General features: G+C 39.7%; 1 protein-coding gene across 4 annotated transcripts in view; it reads left to right on the plus strand.

Moving 5' to 3' along the window:
* The window catches only part of LOC128705063 (centrosomal protein of 290 kDa), a 448,876-nt gene that overhangs the window by 12,001 nt on the left and 417,957 nt on the right, over positions 1-18,918 (plus strand). For 2 of the 4 annotated variants that reach the window (XM_070085555.1, XM_070085556.1), the window contains exons 2-3: positions 6,315-6,409; positions 8,269-8,373. In XM_070085555.1, coding sequence (XP_069941656.1) covers positions 6,326-6,409; positions 8,269-8,373 — 189 coding nt within the window. In that variant the 5' untranslated portion in view covers positions 6,315-6,325. The remainder of the gene's footprint in view (positions 1-6,314; positions 6,410-8,268; positions 8,374-18,918) is intronic. The other 2 variants (XM_070085557.1, XM_070085558.1) reach the window with 2 other exon arrangements.

The following is an 18,918-nucleotide window of genomic DNA, read 5'->3' on the forward strand; positions in this document are numbered from 1 at the left end:
TAAGTAGTGGTTGTGGAATGCGAGGCAGTATGGACATCTGAGTATGAAACAGCTTAAGGTGTGTAGTGAGGGGGGGGTCTGCAGCAGGACAGTGTTGCGCCACACGCAGTAACATCGCCCACACAACACTACCCACTCAACACTCAGCTTCTGCCTCCTCCTCACACCCATCATTACTGTGAATATATAAATAACAATTAGACATGACATGAGTATACATAGTTAATATGGGCTGGAGGGATTAAGTTACTCTACTGAATTTGACATAGCAAGTAACAAAAGGAATTTGGGCATAAAATTACGTTAATTTAATGTAACTGATAATTATTAAGGACGTGACAGAGCGTCAGCAATTACATTACAATGACCACTTATGTGTTTTATACTAATAGAATAAGGTTGGATTCTGAGGGCCCACCTCATGATCCTAGCATTTTTACTTTTCATAGTGTTAATATAAGTGAGTGGATTGGGGTCTGAAAAAACGTTAATTTTAAATGGGGAAGTGCCCAAATACATGTCAAAATGTTCCAAGGACACCACAAGAGCTAGAGCCTCTTTCTCAATAGTGGCATAATTTTTCTGGTGTCGTTTAAGCTTAGATGAATAGTAACATATAGGATGGAGAATATCAGTAGATGTTGACTGTTGGAGCAGCACAACACCCACTGCATAATCACTCGCCTCTATATGTAAAAAGGGAAGATTGAAATTAGGACTCTTCACAAGAACAGAGGAAAGCAGATGCTTCAATCTTTTGAACAAATCTGAACAATCACTAGTCCAGATGAACTGAACTTTGCTACTAGTGAACATAGTGAGAGGTGTAGGTGGAGGTGTGCGTGCTGGCTTGCCTGTCACTTGACACACGTGTCAACATCGCACATGATCAGCTACTGTTTCCTTCATCTTTGGCCAAGTAAAATGTTTTGCCAATTTACCGAGTGTCTTCTTGACACCCAAATGTCCTCCTATGGGACTATTGTGAGCAAAATCAATGGCTTGTTCACGAAATGTAACTGGTAACACTACGAGATGCTCGACTGTGGTGGAAACACTATCAGCTGACAACTTACATGTATTTTTCTCCGTCAGTACACCGTTACTATAATAGTAACAATTATCGAGATCCTTTGCTTCACTCTCAGTAACTGCTATATCTCTCAGTCTTTCCAGTGACTGATCAACAAACTGATCCTTGATTAAATCATCATAAGTTAGAAATTTAACGTCAGTTGTGTCTTGACTAGGTTGATGACCGGGGGGAGTTGGTGTTAATGATCCTGGGGGCAGAGCGTCACTAAACAACATATTCAAGCCCAAATCATTGTCATCCACTAACTCAACAGGAGACAAGGATGGTCATTGAATCTTTGACATAGCTCTAGTAATTACACTGAAAGGAAATAAAATAGGTTTCTCTCTACAAGCTTCAATGGCATAATTATCATCAGTGTTATTATTAATCACAAGTGGTTCTTTACATATACCAGCATGAAGGATATCGTTCCCTATCAACAAGTCCACTGACCTGATGGGAAATACACCACTGGATATACCCACTGAAATATAACCAGTATAATAGCTTGTTTGAATGTATATTTTGTGAAGAGGTACTTTTATAACAGCCCCTCCATAGGCTTCTAACAATACATCTATCTTGCAATAGGTATCATCAGTTATGGGCAGTACATCTTATCTTAATAACGTGAGATAACTGCCAGTGTCTCTGAAAGTAATTATCTCAGTTAGATGTGATTCGTCAAATCCTACTTTACCTCTCGAAAAGTAAGGACTCATTGCTGAACGAATCGTTTCGTCAGATACACTTTCTGACGCTAGTCATCTGTTCTGAGTAATATTATCCAAGACAGTAGGATCAGAGGTATTACTAGGATTTTAGTGCCTTTGTTGCTCGGAAGAGGATACGACTTGAGTGGGGGCGCCAGCCGCACGACTGCTTCTTGTATCTCTTTCTAACTTATAGCAATACTCTCTAGCATGTCCTTTTCTGTTACAATATGTACATTTTACTTTTTTCTTCTCGATATCAGATTTCTGTCTAGCCACAGAGACAGATTCAGGATTGTGAGTTTTCCTGGTAAAGGTACGAGAAGTTACAGTAGCAGGTACATCAGGCCGGCACTGAGCAGCTGATTTAGGTTGCCAACTTCTAGGACAATTTTTAGTTACCTTGTTTCTTTGTGTTTTAGTACGTACAAGTTTGTGAGAAATTTCATAATTGTCTGCTAATGCTGCAGTTTCCAGAATATCTGAGGTAGTATGATCGATCAGATATTCTTGTATGTCAGCAGACATACAGTTGTTAAACTCTTCATGTAGTAACAACTGAACAAGACTGTCATAGTTGTTACACTTGGCAGACCTACACCACCTCTCAAATGCAACTTTTTTCTCACGAGCAAACTCTACACAAGTTTGATCTTGTCTTCGTTGTAACGTACGAAATGCGTTTTGATAACTTAGAGATAACAAGTTATATGTCTCTAGAATAGTTTGCTTGACAGCGTCATAACTAATGTACTTGGCAAATGGTAAAGCAGCAGTACAAGTTTGAGCTCTTCCTGTCAAAGCTGTGTGCAACAAGGTAGCCCAGTGCTTACGTAGCCAGTTCATAGCACGTGCCTGGTTCTCAAACACATCAAAATAGGTGTCTAAGTCACTCTCAAAAAACTTAGGAACCATGGATGCAGCTTTCTGCACATTAAATGTGTCTTGTGATCTATCAGTCTGTTGTCTTCCAAGACGAACATTATCTCTCTGGAAATCTTCGTTCAATTTCCTCTGTGCCTCTATTTGTGCAGTCTGCAACATAATGAGACGTTCCAACCTCTCAAACTGTTCCTGAGAGATAGGATAGGACCAGTGGGTAATGGAGGAGTAAGGAATCTAACGTGGTCTGGACGGTCCATAGGTCGGACTCTTCGTCCAGCCATCCCTAGAGAGTCTAGATCTGGTCTAGGATAAGTAGATACAGGTGTAACATACACAGTACTAGTATTAGGCTGAGTCATACTACCAGCTATACTCTGTACTATTGTCTCAGTGAGGGAAGGAGTGAGCGAGAACTGAGCTACACTAGGCTCAGACACTTCTGCCATAGTTGCTCTTTCTTCTAAGTAATCAAATAGAGTCATACTTCCTAATTGTGACACTAGGCTTTCTGAATCTGAATCATAATCAGACATCTCTGTATGAGCAGGAAACAATATATCTTTAATTAATGCTCTGACAGTTTCTGCGGTGTAATTCCTGTTATACGTCACACCGAGAAATTTGGCTACTCGCCAACACGTCTGAAGCTTTAATGTACTTAACTCAGACAAAGTCAGAGTATCAATTAACTGTTTCACTTTGGCATACATCACGAAAATAAATGTACTACGAGAGAGTGATTATGGGAAACTATAATCCTAATAGGAATTTTGGTGTTGGTCGTCTTAGAGCTAGAGCTCATCAACAGTATTTCCATCTCCTTGGATCAAGAGACTCAGTCAGGTATATACATCCACCTGGTATGTTGTACAAGACTAAACTCCAAGTCTTCAGATTAGGAAAGTACTCAAAGTGTTTGATCATAGAGTTACTAGTATGTCAAACTGGACAATTTCTCCAACACCTTGGATCAAGAGCCTCCCAGACAGGCCCCCATTTGTTACAAAAAACGCGATTCTAAAAGCTTAGAGATCTCCAGTGAATACTAGAAAGGTCTGTCCTTCTAGCATCCAGCCTGTTACTGGGTTTTCGTAACAAGTAGTCAGTATCCTTGTCCAATTATCCATTAGAATTCAGTATGATTCAATAGTGCTTTAGGATTACAACTGGTAGGCTACTAACTAGAGAAATTAAAATTTAATAAGTCTAGAGGTATATTATGTAATTAAATCAAATCAATATCAACAAAATAAGAATAATCACTTCTCTCGTTTACAGTATTATTGTGCTGAAAGCACATATCACATTATCATTCTTAAGTACCGTCTGGTACATTAACATTTAATAAGATATTACAAATATGTACAAGTAAGTTTGTGTGTAAGTGCTCTAAGTAGTTCGCTATGTCTCAAGACTCGACTAGACTTAAACAAGTGACTGACAAAGTCCTCAAATAAACTAACTTCTTGACCAACTGGCAGTCAGAACAGTCTGCTTGAACAATAAAAAGAATGCTAAACCCAATAGCAATATAACAAGCAACTGCGACACAAAATCAGGAACAAGGAGATAATAAGACGACACTAAGTAGGGACCATCAGCAGATCCACCACCAAAGTCACAAAACTCCCATACTACTGAGTCTAAGTTCAGCATAAGAAAATCCCCGACTCTGATAATACACAGATACCAGTACAAGTTAGGTCAGAAGCTACAGCTCAGGACCTGAGTTGCTCAGAGTGTCTTTGAGACACACAACCTCAGTACAACGTCGAAAATCACTAAGTCTATATAATGTTCTGTGAACAGAGTTCTACAGAACTAACAAGAATAATGAGACAGACAGTCTGTCCAACCACCAAGTGAGTCTAGACCAGACTGAATACTTCAGGCGAGGTGAAGACACCCCCCCCTCGATCATGTGATAGCTCTGTGGACAGCTGCAGCTCAGAAACAGAAGCCGGCAGTCTAATGAGCCATAAGCGATAATTACAGTAGTTGGACAATCAAGACTTGAACTGAGCACATAATATGTTACATCCTACCTAACAACGTAAGTCAAATAATATAAAGCAATATATTTACGATTTACTTATTATCACAAATATGAGCAATATAAAATTATATGAAAAGATAATATAATATATACATATACATTGCAACCCATTCAGGGGTTGCAACAGTCTTGTATGATCTGAAGAGTTGTAGCTTAGCAGTTGGTATGGTTTAATTCACTAGGAAAGAGTGGACTGTTAATCACTACTGCATCGGCTAGCTTATCTTGCTTTGGCTTATCATCTTGGTAAGCAAAATAATTGTTCAATTGGGTATTGATGTTTATTTTCCAGTCCTTGACGGCATCTTCAACCTTCGTGTTTAGGGAAGTTATTTGATTTGTGTGACTGGCTATGACTGCTTAGAGGGTCTTGCCAAAATCATTCATGCCAGTTGATGTTAGCTGTTGTTCAAGGCTGTTGATCTTATTCTCAAGGTGAAGTAACTGAGATTCATGGTTTGTTATTGTTGCGCGAAGAGCCATATTTTCAGTACGAAGATTCAAGTTATCCGCCATTAGGGTGGTGATGTAATTCTTTAGAGTGTCAGGATCATTAGTCATACCTGGGAGCGTATCAGATGGGTTAAATCCTATGAAGGTAGTAGATGTAGAGAGGGATTCAGTCACGGTTGGTGTTGTTGTAGTTGAGTCACCTTGGTTGGTGGGTGAGGGGGAGTTGGCCATGTTTGTTGTTGGTGATGTGTTGCTCTGGGTGGTGAGGGGGATGGATGGGGCACCGGCGTCCTGCTGGGTCGTCTTATGGAATACTAGTTGATTTCTAAGTGCTGCCTTGCTGTTCTTAGTGCTGTTTCTTCTATGAGTTGGTCTCATAGTAGTACAGGAGTTGCTGTGGTTAGATGAAGAAACTAAATTAGTTAAGAGCTTAGAGCAGGTAGTCGTCTGGTAGTGGGGCTATGCTTGGAATTTGTGGGGCAATCGTTGCTTTAATCGGTAATTTCTCGGTTTGTAGGTATCACTGTTGTTTATTTTGGGTCATGCTGGGTTCTACGTACATTAGTGCAGTTACGATTGCAATTAGGCCATCATAGAAGCGTTGATGGGCTCTGGCTGGTGAAAACAATGACAGCTTGCCGCCTCTGCTGCTGCTGCACCCAAATTTACCTGAGGTTATGTAGATAGGGTGAAATTATGTTAGTACAGGTCGGCCATCACTAGTCTGGCATCATTGAGACCTGTAGTGTGCTGGATTAGTGAGTTTGTCGGATTACAGAGTGGTTAGGTTAGAATACACTTGATTAACCTATCAGTAGAGATTTTCTGATACATCTTCCTCATTTTCATCACTGCTTTCTCCTCCACTGGTTTGCTGTTGTGAATTTACAACCTTCTGCACAATATTTTAGTATAATGATGAAATTTGAAATTATGCTAGCTGAAATTAGTGCTGGATTACTGATGGAACTGGATAACTGATTGCCGGATTAATGATGGCCGACCTGTGGTAATGTTAGTAAGAAAGTTTTGCTGTAGTTTCTAGTGGTTAAAGGCCTAGTTGATCATTTCACAGTACTGCACAATATTTAGTCTAAATTTGTTTTTTAGTAAATGTGGTATATTTCAGATTGGTGAAGGATGGGTATTGACTGGGAGTACCTCCGTGGGGTCACTGGGGATTCAGGGGCCTGGGGTGAACCGGATCTAGAGAAGCTCTATCATGTAAGTGAATAAATATGACTTAGAATATGTACTTTGGTGATAGTGACTTGTGGTTAGGTAGAGCCAAGCTTCAAAATGAGCCTAGGTAGAATAGCAGCTCTTAAACTGTAAGATTAATTTAGTGTCAGAAAGAATGAAATCTGATTTGTTTATTTGTAAGTAAATTACCAAGGTCACTGTTATTTGTTGAAGGGGAGTTTTTTAGTCACCATGGTAAATGTTACACGAGGTGTGTCTTAATAGTATCATGAGCCACCCAGTATTACTGCTTTTTACTCTGGAGTAGATATTTGAGACACTTGGGCAATATTTGGGACTCTTTATTCTGGAAATGTTTTACCACCCAGTGGCTTCATCAGTCCAGTACAGAGAAGAATGGTGGAAAGTGAGGAGGAGTTTGAGGTAATCAGTTCCTCAGCCTTGAGTCGATGTGTTTAGTTCATCAATCTTGATAAAAGTACAGCATATCTGCATAGGAGGAGCTCATATACTGCAGGCAGATGAGCAAAGGTAGGTGGAGTCATCAATGTAAAAATCCACTAATGGAAGTAGGTCATGCCTATAGGTTAGGCAGGTTTTGAAGAATTCCCAGTACCTAGATTCCAAGATGTTGCTGTGTCTGACAGAATTTGTATAAATGGTTTAAAAAACCAACAAGTTAATAATTGAGACTCTTGGGCAACATTTGGGAATCTTTATTCTGGAAAAGTTTTGCCACTCAGTGGCTTCATCAGTCCAATCCACTATTCTTCTCTGTATTGTACTAATGAAGTCACTGGGTGGTGAAATGTTCCCAGAAAATTGATTTCCAAATGTTGCCCAAGTGTCTCAGTTATCAACTTGTCAGTTTTCTAAACCATTTATACTAACCCTGGAGTGTTAACTGTCAAGGGAGCAAAGAATTCTATTATACTGTATAATAGAATTCTATTATACTGAAGTATTATCACAATATCCTTCCTCCTCCCATTTTGGTATTTTAGGGCAGTGGTTCTTAACCATGTTTTGGGTCATGCCTCCTATTGCAGTTGGTCCTCACCTTCATGCCTTCTCCATTCTTCATGTAAAGTCTAAATGCAAAAATTAAAGTCCTCCTTAATTAAATAAGAAAACTGATAAACTAGACTTCATTCATAACATTATTACAGCAGGCATCTGCAGAGACAAAGCCTGGCTTTGTCTTTGTCAAATGCTCCAAACTTCAGAACACTCATGACTTGACCTGATTTTTATCTCCTCTCCTTTCCTATAGTTTCTTTGCTTTTCCCTTCTTCTGCCTAGGTGAGTTCTGTCCTACGAATTTTTCCCGTGTTTTTAGTCCCACCCTTGTGGGTCATTAGCTCTTCTACAGTGCTTCTTTTTCTTCTTGTTTCTCTTGTCCTTAGACTACCTCCACTACTACTATAACTATTGCCTTGCTACACTCCATTCTGACTCTTGTGTCAATATGACTACTCCCTTCTTATTACCACTACCACTATTGCATTTCTTACTACTATTACTTCCACTACCACCACTACATCTACCACTGCTTTTACCTTTATACTACTGCCTCCTCTCATTCTACAGGCCCCGAGCTCCACTCATAAATATAATGGTGCCCTTCGCTTTACGCTTCTGTGTGACTAGTCAGTGTTCCAGGTCAGCCCAGAACATCATAAGTTTCTTTCTCCTAAGTTCTAGTTATTTATGTAAAGGGAAGGGAGAGAATAAATCTTATCTAATTTTCATATTATATGCGTTTTGATTGTGTAAATGAATCCTGCAGAATTTTCAGCAGTAAAATATTTAAAACATTTTATTTAAAATTAATGCTCTTAATATTTTTTAAATCTTGCATCACTTCTTGTTTTGTTCAGACTCTTGAGGGAATTACCAAAGTGGAGCCTCAGGACAGGACTGTTAAGAAGTTAGAAATGCTCTTCACTCACACCCAAGCAGTGATGATGGCCAAACATGCTCAGGTAAATTACTGCCATATATCGTATGTTTCATAATTTTTGTAAAAATAACAAGTATATACTAATCTTTCTGGTTAGTACATACATACAACCATTAGAAATTTTAATGTTCAAGACTCCTTCAGCAAACTTTCTTTAGGGAAGGAAACACAAGTTGCTATTAGAGTTTCTATGTAAGGTAGGTATTTTTATTTTTTTATTTTTCTTGGAGAGTTTATCTTAATACCATAGTTGTAATTTTAATTTGCATTTTAAATTTTTTTCATGAACACACTGATTCAGTGGGGTGAAGCAGCACCATACATAACACACTTCCTCATTCTCACCACAATCTTCATTTCACACAACTACATACATACCCTCCTGCCCTCCCTCTTTTTTTTTTTCTTACAGGGATATGTTATGAATTTATACCTTTATTTACAAACTAGGAGCTGTTACCTACGTCATCTCATTTGAAAGGCTTACCTAGCATTATGTTATGAAACATACAAATAGAGAACAAGATGAAGTTGGAGCAAGCTGTAGGCCAGAGATTTCATTTGGGCATCTTACTTTATTTCATTGATGTTATGCTATACAAACATGCTCCAGACTTCAGTCATTCTAGGAATGAATTATCTCATATGAAATAATGTTCCTGAGAAGGGTACAGCCGGAATGTAGTTGCTGTTTGCTGTCTGTTTTGTGGTATAAAAGCTGCTCTTCTGTCTGCACAGTGGAGTCAATTGTTGAACCTTAGTAATACAGTGGACCCTCAGTTATCGGCCGTAATCCGTTCCAGAAGGTTGGCCGATAACCGAAATGGCCGAAAACCGAATTAATATTTCCCATAAGAATTAATGGAAATACAATTAATCTGTTCCAGACAAAAATATTCACAAAAAAATAATTTTTTTAGCAATTATGTAAGTATTACATACCTTTATTGAAGGCTAATGCTGGCTTCTGGAAGATAGGGAAGAGGAAAGGGGGAGGAGTTAGTGTTTGGAAGGGGAATCCCCCTCCATAAAGACCTTAGGTAGAAAAGCTTTCTCTGGGGTTACTTCCCTTCGTTGTCTTTTAATGCCACTAGGACCAGCTTGAGAGTCACTGGACCCCTGTCTCACAACAAATCTGTCCATAGAGGCCTGTTTCTTGCATCTCTAAGATTTCTCTGAAGTGGGACAGGGTTTTGTCACTGAACATGTTGCAGATATGGCTTGTTTCAGCTTGGTCAGGGTGGTGTTTCTCTGCAAGAGCTTGCACCCTAGTCCACATTGCACACACCTCTTTAATCTCTGTCATTTACTGCTACAGTACATTCATTACTTACCTTAAAATATTTGTAGTCTTAATGTAGGGCAAGAGGTGAGTAGTATTTATTTGTAGGAAGTCAGTGTAGGTAGCGGTAGATGTAGGTACAGTACACATATGTAGCCCCATCCCCCTGGGCTACACTACACAGCCATGATAAATTAGACACATGTGCAACTCTTGGGTATCTTTATTGAGGAAACGTTTTGCCACACAGTGGCTTCATGAAGTCACTGTGTGGCGAAACGTTTCCTCAATAAAGATACCCAAGAGTTGCACATGTGTCTAATTTATCAACATGTCGGTTCTCTGAACCATTCATCTACAAACTACACAGCCATATTACTATGTTCACTGAGTTTAATCGTTTCTAACAACTACCTTTAGATGCCATCATAAACAAAGGGAGAAGTAATGAATAATTCATGCCGAGAATTGTAAAACGCACATGAAGGGCGGTTACTGCACCACTTGCCAGATTCACAGTTTTCTCTAACATTGCATCAGAGAAAACGTAATGTTTACTCTCCATCCGACTCTCCGCTCGAGAGCATATAAACATTGCATGTTTATATGCTATGTTTATATGCTATACGATATGTAATGTGTTTCTTATATAATTTTGAAGAAAATATCATAGATGAATTAATGAAAATATCTATATTAACTTAAAATAAGACATTTAATGTACCAAAGAGTGATTATTAAATATACATCACATATAATAAACACTGCATATTTATATGCTATGTAATGTGTTTCTTATATAATTTTGAAGAAGATATAATAGATGGATTAATGAAAATGTCTATATTAATGTAAAATAAGACATTTAATGTGCCAAAGAGTGATTATTAAATAAACATCACATATAATAAACATTGCATGTTTATATACTATGTAACGTGTTTCTTATATAATTTTGAAGAGATATAATAGATGGATTAATGAAAATGTCTATATTAATGTAAAATAAGACATTTAATGTACCAGTGGTTATTATTAAATATACATCACATATAAACATTGCATGTTTTTATATACTATGTAACGTGTTGCTTTGGGCCCATGGTTGCTTATTTTGCAGTTGCACTCAATCGATAACCACAAAAAACAATGGATTATAGCAAAATGTTTGGATGAATGAACAGAAGCTTCCTCACTCGCCCAGAGACAAAGCCTAACTAACGCCCAAGTGGCCCCAGTCGCTTGGGCACATCTCAAACAACCGATAACCAAATTAACGGTCGATAACCGGGTGCTGAAAAACCGGCCAATAACCGAGTTGGCCGATAACTGAATCGGCCTATAACCGGTTGGCTTTGTACATGACAGTAATGTTACCCAGATCTCTACAGTATTGAAGGCTGTGTTGAAATGACCAGGGTTGTTGTGGGTAACTCCTCAGGTAGTTACCCATTTACCCACCTGGGTGGGGTTTTTAGTTTAAAAAACCCAGTCCTGACCTGACACTTTAGCTCAAAAGCTATTATTTATTATGGTTTTACTACAGTTATAGTAATTTAGCTCTTAATCTTTTATTGATTTTTTATAGGTTGGTTAAAAAATAAAGTATAGAGGAACCTTGGTCTTTGAATTTAATTCATTCCAGATGTCAATTTGACAACTAAAGCAATTTTTCCTACAAAGAATAATGTAAATAGAATTAATCCATTCAAGACCCCAAATGACAATATTATAATAAATTAATAATGTACTAACTACTACATAAAACAATGTATAAAATTATACAGCACAGGGGAAACCGTAAAAATGAATACTAAATTAAAATTTATATGAAATACAGTGGACCCTCGACTAACGCTATTAATCCGTTCCTGAGAGCTCATCGTTAGTCAAAATTATCGTTAGTCAAGTTAATTTTCCCCAAAAGAAATAATGGAAATCAAATTAATCCGTGTAGGACTCCCCAAAGTATGAAAAAAAATTGTTTTTACCACATGAAATATTAATTTTAAATGTTAAATGTTGATGAAGATAGGGAAGCTGTGATTTTGTGTATAGGGCAAGGAGGAATAACATCTTGTAGGAGTGAGGAAGAGCCAGTTGTGAGTGTGGGGGAAGTTCGTGAGGCAGTAGGTAAAATGAAAGGGGGTAAGGCAGCTGGGATTGATGGGATAAAGATAGAAATGTTAAAAGCAGGTGGGGATATAGTTTTGGAGTGGTTGGTGCAATTATTTAATAAATGTATGGAAGAGGGTAAGGTACCTAGGGATTGGCAGAGAGCATGCATAGTTCCTTTGTATAAAGGCAAAGGGGACAAAAGAGAGTGCAAAAATTATAGGGGGATAAGTCTGTTGAGTATACCTGGTAAAGTGTATGGTAGAGTTATTATTGAAAGAATTAAGAGTAAGACGGAGAATAGGATTTGGAAAAGGTGTATGACAGGGTGGATAGGGGGGCAATGTGGCAGATGTTGCAGGTGTATGGTGTAGGAGGTAGGTTACTGAAAGCAGTGAAGGGTTTTTACGAGGATAGTGAGGCTCAAGTTAGAGTATGTAGGAAAGAGGGAAATTATTTCCCAGTAAAAGTAGGCCTTCGACAAGGATGTGTGATGTCACCGTGGTTGTTTAATATATTTATAGATGGGGTTGTAAGAGAAGTAAATGCGAGGGTCTTGGCAAGAGGCGTGGAGTTAAAAGATAAAGAATCACACATAAAGTGGGAGTTGTCACAGTTGCTCTTTGCTGATGACACTGTGCTCTTGGGAGATTCTGAAGAGAAGTTGCAGAGATTGGTGGATGAATTTGGTAGGGTGTGCAAAAGAAGAAAATTAAAAGTGAATACAGGAAAGAGTAAGGTTATGAGGATAACAAAAAGATTAGGTGATGAAAGATTGGATATCAGATTGGAGGGAGAGAGTATGGAGGAGGTGAATGTATTCAGATATTTGGGAGTGGACGTGTCAGCGGATGGGTCTATGAAGGATGAGGTGAATCATAGAATTGATGAGGGGAAAAGGGTGAGTGGTGCACTTAGGAGTCTGTGGAGACAAAGAACTTTGTCCTTGGAGGCAAAGAGGGGAATGTATGAGAGTATAGTTTTACAAACGCTCTTATATGGGTGTGAAGCATGGGTGATGAATGTTGCAGTGAGGAGAAGGCTGGAGGCAGTGGAGATGTCATGTCTGAGGGCAATGTGTGGTGTGAATATAATGCAGAAAATTCGTAGTTTGGAAGTTAGGAGGAGGTGCGGGATTACCAAAACTGTTGTCCAGAGGGCTGAGGAAGGGTTGTTGAGGTGGTTCGGACATGTAGAGAGAATGGAGCGAAACAGAATGACTTCAAGAGTGTATCAGTCTGTAGTGGAAAGAAGGCGGGGTAGGGGTCGGCCTAGGAAAGATTGGAGGGAGGGGGTAAAGGAGGTTTTGTGTGCGAGGGGCTTGGACTTCCAGCAGGCGTGCGTGAGCGTGTTTGATAGGAGTGAATGGAGACGAATGGTTTATAATACTTGACCTGCTGTTGGAGTGTGAGCAAAGTAACATTTATGAAGGGGTTCAGGGAAACCGGCAGGCCAGACTTGAGTCCTGGAGATGGGAAGTACAGTGCCTGCACTCTGAAGGAGGGGTGTTAATGTTGCAGTTTAAAAACTGTAGTGTAAAGCACCCTTCTGGCAAGACAGTGATGGAGTGAATGATGGTGAAAGTTTTTCTTTTTCGGGCCACCCTGCCTTGGTGGGAATCGGCCAGTGTGATAATAATAAAAAAATAAAAAAAAACACACAAACTGAAGAAGACATGCACAGTTACATGACACTTACCTTTATTGAAGATCAGGTGATGATTGATGGGATGGGAGGAGGGGAGAGTGTTGATGGTCTTAGTGTTTAGAAGGGGAATCCCCTTCCATTAGGACTTGAGGTGGCAAGTCCTTTTCCGGGGTTACTTCCCTTCCCTTTAAATCTCTCAAACCAACCTTTGCTGGCCTTAAATTCACTCACATCACCACTAGTTGCTGGCATTTTTTTTAATTAAATCGTCATGCAACTTCCTAGCCTTTTCACATATGATCGCTTGAGAGATGCTATCTCCTGCTATCTGTTTTTCGTTTATCCACACCAATAACAGTCTCTCAACATCTTTGAGTACTTGCGATCTCAGTTTCGAAAACATAGTTGCACCTTTGGCAAGAACAGCTTCCTTGATTGCCGTTTTCTTGCCCACAATGGTAGCGATGGTTGATTCGGGTTTTGTGTACAACCTGGCCAGCTCGGAGACACGCACTCCACTTTCATACTTAGCAATGATCTCTTTCTTCATATCCATAGTAATTCTCACCCTTTTTGCTGTAGGGTTGGCACTAGAAGCTTTCTTGGGCTCATGGTGACTTATTTTGCAGGTGCAATAACTAAAAAGGGTGTGATAATATGAAATGTTCCGATTGTATGCTTGGAAGCGACCGCGGTGGCTGGCTGGCTTGTAAACACTGGCCAGAAGTGGACGCGTCTCAGACAGAACGAATAGTGTTGGTCGAGTTTTTTAGCACTAGTCGAGGCAAAATTTTTGCGTTAAAATGTATTGCTAGTCGGATTTATCGTTAATCGATGCCATCGTTGGTCAAGGGTCCACTGTACTGTACAGTAAATGTCTGCTCCGGTTCTCTGAATTGAGACTGAATACCTTCCATCGCCCCACCCCCTGCAGTGCTGTGTAATCCTACAGGTTTAGTGCTTCCCCATGACTATAATAATAATAATAATAATAATAATAATAATAATAATAATGTACAGTAAATGAAAATTTAACTGCCTCTTACCTGTCAGAGGAGAACTAATGGCATACTGGAAGCAGGAGGAGGAGAGGAGGGGGTATGTTACTGCTTGGAAGAGAATCACCTATATATATGTCAGGCAACTGTCCTTCTGGTGTTGTTTCTCTTCTTTGTCTTTCACCACTAACAGCTTGTTCTTGCTCACTGGTTCTTTGTCTCACTAAAAACCTGTTCAGTAAGATTTGTTTCTGGCTCCATTGTAGCACTTGTTTAAATTGAGACATTACACTGTCATTGTACATTTTATAAAGACAGATGACCACTGCTTTGTCTGGATGGTATTTTTCAGCAAACTCCTGCATTTACCTGGACCTGGAGTTTACCTGGAGAGAGTTCCGGGGGTCAACGCCCCCGCGGCCCGGTCTGAGACCAGGCCTCCTGGTGGATCAGAGCCTGATCAACCAGGCTGTTGCTGCTGGCTGCACGCAAACCAACGTACGAGCCACAGCCCGGCTGATCCGGAACTGACTTTAGGTGCTTGTCCAGTGCCAGCTTGAAGACTGCCAGGGGTCTGTTGGTAATCCCCCTTATGTGTGCTGGGAGGCAGTTGAACAGTCTCGGGCCCCTGACACTTATTGTATGGTCTCTTAACGTGCTAGTGACACCCCTGCTTTTCATTGGGGGGATGGTGCATCGTCTGCCAAGTCTTTTGCTTTCGTAGTGAGTGATTTTCGTGTGCAAGTTCGGTACTAGTCCCTCTAGGATTTTCCAGGTGTATATAATCATGTATCTCTCCCTCCTGCATTCCAGGGAATACAGGTTTAGGAACCTCAAGCGCTCCCAATAATTGAGGTGTTTTATCTCCGTTATGCGCGCCGTGAAAGTTCTCTGTACATTTTCTAGGTCGGCAATTTCACCTGCCTTGAAAGGTGCTGTTAGTGTGCAGCAATATTCCAGCCTAGATAGAACAAGTGACCTGAAGAGTGTCATCATGGGCTTGGCCTCCCTAGTTTTGAAGGTTCTCATTATCCATCCTGTCATTTTTCTAGCAGATGCGATTGATACAATGTTATGGTCCTTGAAGGTGAGATCCTCCGACATGATCACTCCCAGGTCTTTGACGTTGGTGTTTCGCTCTATTTTGTGGCCAGAATTTGTTTTGTACTCTGATGAAGATTTAATTTCCTCATGTTTACCATATCTGAGTAATTGAAATTTCTCATCGTTGAACTTCATATTGTTTTCTGCAGCCCACTGAAAGATTTGGTTGATGTCTGCCTGGAGCTTTGCAGTGTCTGCAATGGAAGACACTGTCATGTCATTTAGCACACGTTTCCTTGACAGGTGCAATGGGCACATCATCATGATTGCTTATCTCAAAAAAAATTGCACCAAAACTGCAAAATAACAAAAAAAGTTCATAAGATGCACAACAAAAGCTCAAGAGGTGTTTACAGCATGCGAGTTAGTGACTAGACCAACTCATACACATGCTCTCAGCCCATTGTCCAGTGTGCATTCCGTGAGCACATGACCTGAGCCGTTTTGTTCTGTTCCATACATGTGAAAACTTGTCCGTCGACGACCAAGAGAACATACAAAAACCGGGACCTTTTTTTCTCAAACACCTTATTTGAAAACTGATTTATGTATTCGACAAGTAATGTAATTGACAACCGTGGTTCCACTGTATTTTAAAGTACTGTGCTGTTACTGTATACATAATACTGTGCAGCATAATTCAAATTTAAATAAATCATTAGCTGAGTGTAGATCAGTGGTAGGGATGTTTCAGGCATAAAATACACTGGCAAACTGCAGGTCTATTTTTTTTGATTCAGTAGTTTTGTGCACAAATCTGTCTTATTTTCTGTACTAAAGGACACAAGGCAGTGGATTCAACAATAATTTGATAATCAACTTGCATGTCTCAAATTGAATGGTAGTGAAGGTGGGCTTTTTAGAGATCCCTGGATATTTTCTTCTTTCAACAAATTGGCCATATCCCACCGAGGCAGGGTGGCCCAGAAAAGAAGAACGAAAGTTTCTCTTTAAATTTAGTAATGTATGCAGGAGAAGGGGTTACTAGCCCCTTCCTCCCTGCATTTTTTTTGCCTCTTATGACATGCATGGCTTATGGGGGAAGAATTCCATTTCCCCATGGAGATAAGAGGAAATAAACAAGAACTAGTAAGAAAATAGAAGAAAACCCAGAGGGGTGTGTGTGTGTATATATATGCTTGTACATGCATGTGTAATGTGACCTAAGTGTAAGTAGAAGTAGCAAGATGTACCTGAAATCTTGCATGTTTATGAGACAGAAAAAAGACACAAGCGATCCTGCCATCATATAAAACAATTACAGGCTTCCATTTTACACTCACTTGGCAGGATGTTTACTGGATAGTATATACACATAGTAATTTGTATCCTCCTTGTGAGGGAAAAGTTCAATAGATAGGAGTAGCAAGGGAGTATATAGTAACAATAGTTTCATTGCCGGCTACATGTTAAGGTAGGGTAAGTCAAGCTCCCGCTATTCCCGCCTTTTCTCCCCCACCCCTAAAGTGATAGTTTGATTGCTGGCTGCTTGTTAACGTAGGGTCAGTCTAGCTCCCGCTATCCCTTCCCCTCCTTCTGCCCCCCCCCCCTCGAAAGGTGACGTGTGGGGCTCTGGTCAAACAGTAAATCACTCGACTCACAGCTCCCAACACTACTGTAAGTACATGCCTGCCTTGTATTCTAGTGGATTTATTGGTTAAAAGCTTCACTTTTGACCAATAATAAACTTAGTCCTTTCAGTCTTGCTCTAAGTTGACTGTTGTAATAATCACCACATCTTTTGAGTATTGTACTTATCATGGAGAGTGATTATTTAAGCAGTGGGTAACCTGTCTATCTTTTCAGCTTGGATGACAGAGAGGGTCACCTGTCAATCAATGAGAAGAACTAATGGAGAAGGACTAACGTCCTGAGACTTCCCCTTTTTGGATTTAATTACCTGTGCACCTGTATGAAATTGCAGGACGTAACCCCTCATTATTGCAGTGGTAAAGAACCTGCTTTCCTGTCATCGGGATATAATACGGCTATACTGTGAAGAACTAGCCAGTGGGTCGTAACCAACACCTGCGACCCCCCCCATCATCAGCGACGGCTACGATTTCAACAACACAGTGTCACCAACACCAGACACCCCTATATATATTAGCGTTGAATTCAGTTATCATTTATATTTTTCATTTTTCATTTTCTTTAATGTAGGATTAATATTTCATATTTAAGTGTTTTATATTTTATATTTTCTATATAATAAAGTGTTTAATGTTTGTCTGTTATTATTTCTTTTTCTATTCATTAATTTTCCTGAGGAGGAGCCAGCCTGAGTAATACTGTCTGAAGTTATTACAGGGCTGAGTAAGCCTTCACAAGTGGCAACCTTGCCAGGATCAACTCTACTGAATCAAGATTCAACTCCATCTCGAATCTACCATTGGAACTTCAACGCCGCATACCACAGACGGTTACCACCAGCCATGAGTAATCATTCTCTATGGTAGGACTACGGTACAGGTATTTAAAAGATTTGGTGATTGTTATAGTTTCAATTTATTGTAAGTCAAGTCAGGCAGGATATAATAGTTAATTCTGCCACCTTTCTTGTAAGCTTGAAACACTTTGGAGGATTAGACTCTAGGGACCCGAGATTTTCCAGTGACAATTTGTTTCATTGAACTCTTTATTATATCAAGGGAACTGTCATAGGACACTCTTGATTAGTTGGTGAGAAGATTGGATGGTCAAGTGACCCCATTCTACTTACTGTTTGCTCGGAGCCGGCATAGAACCCTTCGTTTTAATTAATACATATTGTTTAATTGAAGCAGGGATCGAGCCCTCTGGTTTATTTACAGTTTGAGCGGAGCAGGAATTGAACCCTCCGTTTTCTTTAATACCCATTTCATTTCCCCTGATAGTTTAAGTTATTCTTGCAAGCATGGAGGAATACCAGTTTTGGATGAACGCTGGAAGCAAGTTAGGAATAACAGGGAAAAATTTAGAATCTTTCATTAGTGCTAAGATCCAGGAAAGACTTGAAAGAGAGAGAATTGAGAGAGAAGAAAGACAGCTAGAAAGGGAAAGAGAAGAGAAAAAGGAGAGAGAGAGAATTGAGAGAGAAATCCGAGAAAGACAGTTAGAATGAGAGCGAGAAGACCAAAAAGAGCATGATAGACTTGATCGTGAGGAAAGAGCTAGGGAACGTGAGGAACAAGCTAAGATACGTGAGGGACAAGCTAAGATACGTGAGGAACAGGTTAAATTAAGAGAACTTGAGGAAAGAGCAAAGGATAGAGAAGTTGAGGAAAAAGCTAGAGAACATGAGTTAATAGAGAGAGAAAAGGATCGCGAGCTCGAAAAATCTCGCCTTGAATTAGAGAATAAAAAGTTAACGTTTACACAACAACAATTAGAGGAAGGAGTAATGGAACAACGTGCAGTCAGTGCACATATTCCAACACCT

The sequence above is a fragment of the Cherax quadricarinatus genome, chromosome 16 (assembly GCF_038502225.1).
Source record: "Cherax quadricarinatus isolate ZL_2023a chromosome 16, ASM3850222v1, whole genome shotgun sequence".
Lineage (NCBI taxonomy): Eukaryota > Metazoa > Arthropoda > Malacostraca > Decapoda > Parastacidae > Cherax > Cherax quadricarinatus.